We start from the raw sequence: 3047 nt of genomic DNA on the forward strand, positions 1-3047 counted from the left end.
ATACTTTCTTTATTTGGAAAGTTTCTAAAATAGAAACTATCCTAATTTGGAAACTTTCTTAATTTGGAAATTATCTTAAAATGGAAACTTGCCTAATTTTTTTTCCAAACTTTGTTTCATGGTTGAGCAGGATTGGGATATCCAGCAATTGTGAGAGATATCATAATTGCTGCTTATGATTTAGTTTTTCTTCTAAAAATCTCAAAATATTTTTATGGGGACTTGGGTCAAAATTAAAAATGGTCCATTTAGATCTCATCCTAAATAGGTTAACCATCTAAAGGCTCACAATTCACTAAATGGGCTTAAACTAGTATACCACACTTAGCCAACTTGGCCCAATTTGCCCAAAACACATTAAAAACTTATCACTTAATAAAATTCGGATCAGACACCATCCCAATCATGTTATGGTATTGATTATAAATGTGTTTAGAGGTGTTCGCAAGTGAGTTTGGGATCGGCTCATATACGTTCGGCTCGTGCTCAACTCGATTATTAAATGAGACACTTCATGAACACAAATCCTGGCTCGAATATTAAATGAACTTGGAAGTAATTTGGGCTATTGAAAGTGGAAGTGTTTGAAGGGGTTGAAAGAAAGTTATAAATTGAAATCATAAGATTTTAAATTAAAATCCCATTGCCCTATATGTCGCATGTCATGAATTAAACCATTAAATCTTGTATATCATTAGAGATTAAATTATGACATGAATTAGACCCTTATTAAATTATGTAATTCATTAGTTCTTATTGTCTCCTTTAAGAGGCTTTGATTAAGCTTTTACTAAGCTATCTAGGCCCAAAATCAATGGCCTTCATGTCTAAGCCCAACACTTTGGGCCAACTCTTATACTAAGCCTACGTACCCAAAGCTAAAATGTATGTTTATGCTCAAAAGTGCTGTTTTTGGCTGTTGTGAGTGCGAACTGTGAACCAGCTTTTATTATTATTATTTTATTTTAATTAATTAATTAATTTTTTTTGTGAATGCATATAATGTTAATTATTGGATGGATGGAAACGAGGGATATGAGTCAATGAGTCATGACTGTCTTCAACTTACTTGGGTCCATCTCCTTACTGTTTAAATAGTGCTTATTAAAATACCATTATATATATATATATATATATATATATATACACACCAGTATATTATATGAGAGTTCTTTATTTTTACATACAGAGAACTACTGTTTCGAATAAAGACAATTGATTTGCTACATAACCTTTTACAATATTGATGTTATCAAATATTAGGGGTTGATTGGAATTATAGGCTATACAGTGGGAGAGATAGTTTTTTTCTTGTCTTTCAAATATGTTGTACTGCATGTTAATGTGTGTTGAGAGGTACTTTTTATTTTTTGTTTGAATTAAGTGTTTTAATATAACATAAATGTGAAAACTAGAGATCACTTGATATATGCTGATACATCATTTCAAAACCAAAATTTTGAAAAAATAAAAAATAAAAATCATGCATTTCTCTTTATCTTAATGACACTTCATACATCGTATAAGATAAGAGGGTGGGTTTAAATTTAGGATATGCCTTATATATATATATATACTTTTTATGAATTATTGTAAGATTATAGGGAAGTCAAAGCATGAAAATGGAAACAATTATTTAATTTTTTTCAATGACCATTTCAAGACCACAAAAATAATCTGAAAAATAACAAATAACATACTAGTAGTTCACGCCATAAGCTTTCAAACAAAATCTCAAAAAAAAAAAAAAAAAAAAAAAAGGGTTCACATAATGGTGCAAGCATGCGGATTATCATCGCTGAAGAGAGAAGCAATGGCCTCATCGGAGGCGACGGCGACGGAGTAAACAGCAGGGGTATGGAAGAAAGAATGTACGCCGGTGGATGCTTCATTTTTGTGAGTGTCATAATAATGGTTGACAATGTAAGTGGGATATTGGTAAAACGACGCAAAATGAGAATATCCAGGGAATGGCCATGGCTCCACTGCTTTCCCAGCTCGCTTTATTGCTTTAAGCACTTTCTTTTCCTCCAGGGCATACCCTCGCACTGTAATCTTTTGTGTCTCCATTTCTACTTCCACCTCTTCCACTCCTAAAACTCGTCATCAAAAATTCAAACTTTAGCTCACTTCCACTACTTTTAATTTGTGTGCGTGGTACTAGTAAATATATATATATATATAATATTAATATTTGTACGTACCTTTGAGCTTGAAGAGAGCTTTCTTTAGCTTTGAAGCACATCCCTCGCAGTCAAGATTTGGAACTCTAACCTCCACCATTGAAGACATGGTTTGCGGTTTTTGAAGGCTACAAATATTCCAAGGATCGCTCGAGGAGAGAAGAGAAAGAGGAGATGCTCTTTTGAAGGCTTAGAGGGAGAGAGAGAGAGAGAGAGAGGTGCAGCAGCATTGGGTTTTGAAATAGGGAAAACATGCGAGAGAAGAGAGGATTCGCGCGTGGAATGGAAAAGCGTGACGTTTTGCTCTCTCCAAAGCTGCTTCGTCTCTTCTCTGTAATCGCCACGCCACGCTCTCTGTGGAATCATGGAGGCCACTCACATTTCTATGCGTAGGACCTCCTATACTCATTACCCTAAATTGCTCCACAAATATATATGATTTATATTTTATTTTTTTATAATAAAAAAATATGGGTATTTTGACACTGGGAATTCTCTAAAATTTGTGCGATTAAAAAAGTACAATTTTATATGAGAAAGGACAGAGACACAATTTTTTGCAATAACATCTTATGTTAAATTAGGAAGATGTGAATTTAATCACGTGAGACCCAACATGTTAAATATTTAATTGAAATAAGGGGTGAATTGATGGAGTCAATATTTGATCTCAGGACCTTTAGTTCTGATACCATGATAAATTACCAATTATCCTAAAAACTTAAACTGATAGGAATTAGTAAATTTAATCACTTAACCATTATTTTAACATCTTATGTGATCCTTTTTTTATTTGGTATTATAATAAAATGATATTTTTCTTCATAATTATGACCATTTTTTTAAGAAAAATACTATTTTTAA

At 32.6% G+C, this 3047-nt stretch overlaps 1 protein-coding gene across 1 annotated transcript; it reads right to left on the reverse strand.

The window, feature by feature from the left end:
* Nucleotides 1-1764: 1764 nt before the first annotated feature.
* Nucleotides 1765-2369, reverse strand: LOC132183288 (Heavy metal transport/detoxification superfamily protein). Its single transcript, XM_059596690.2, has 2 exons — nt 2205-2369; nt 1765-2093 (listed from the first exon to the last, which is right to left on the reverse strand). The coding sequence occupies exons 1-2, from the start codon at nt 2290-2292 to the stop codon at nt 1765-1767; spliced, it is 417 nt and encodes a 138-aa protein (XP_059452673.1). The 5' UTR covers nt 2293-2369.
* Nucleotides 2370-3047: the final 678 nt, after the last annotated feature.

Source organism: Corylus avellana, chromosome 5, assembly GCF_965113065.1.
Source record: "Corylus avellana chromosome 5, dhCorAvel1.hap1.2, whole genome shotgun sequence".
Classification (NCBI taxonomy): Eukaryota; Viridiplantae; Streptophyta; class Magnoliopsida; order Fagales; family Betulaceae; genus Corylus; species Corylus avellana.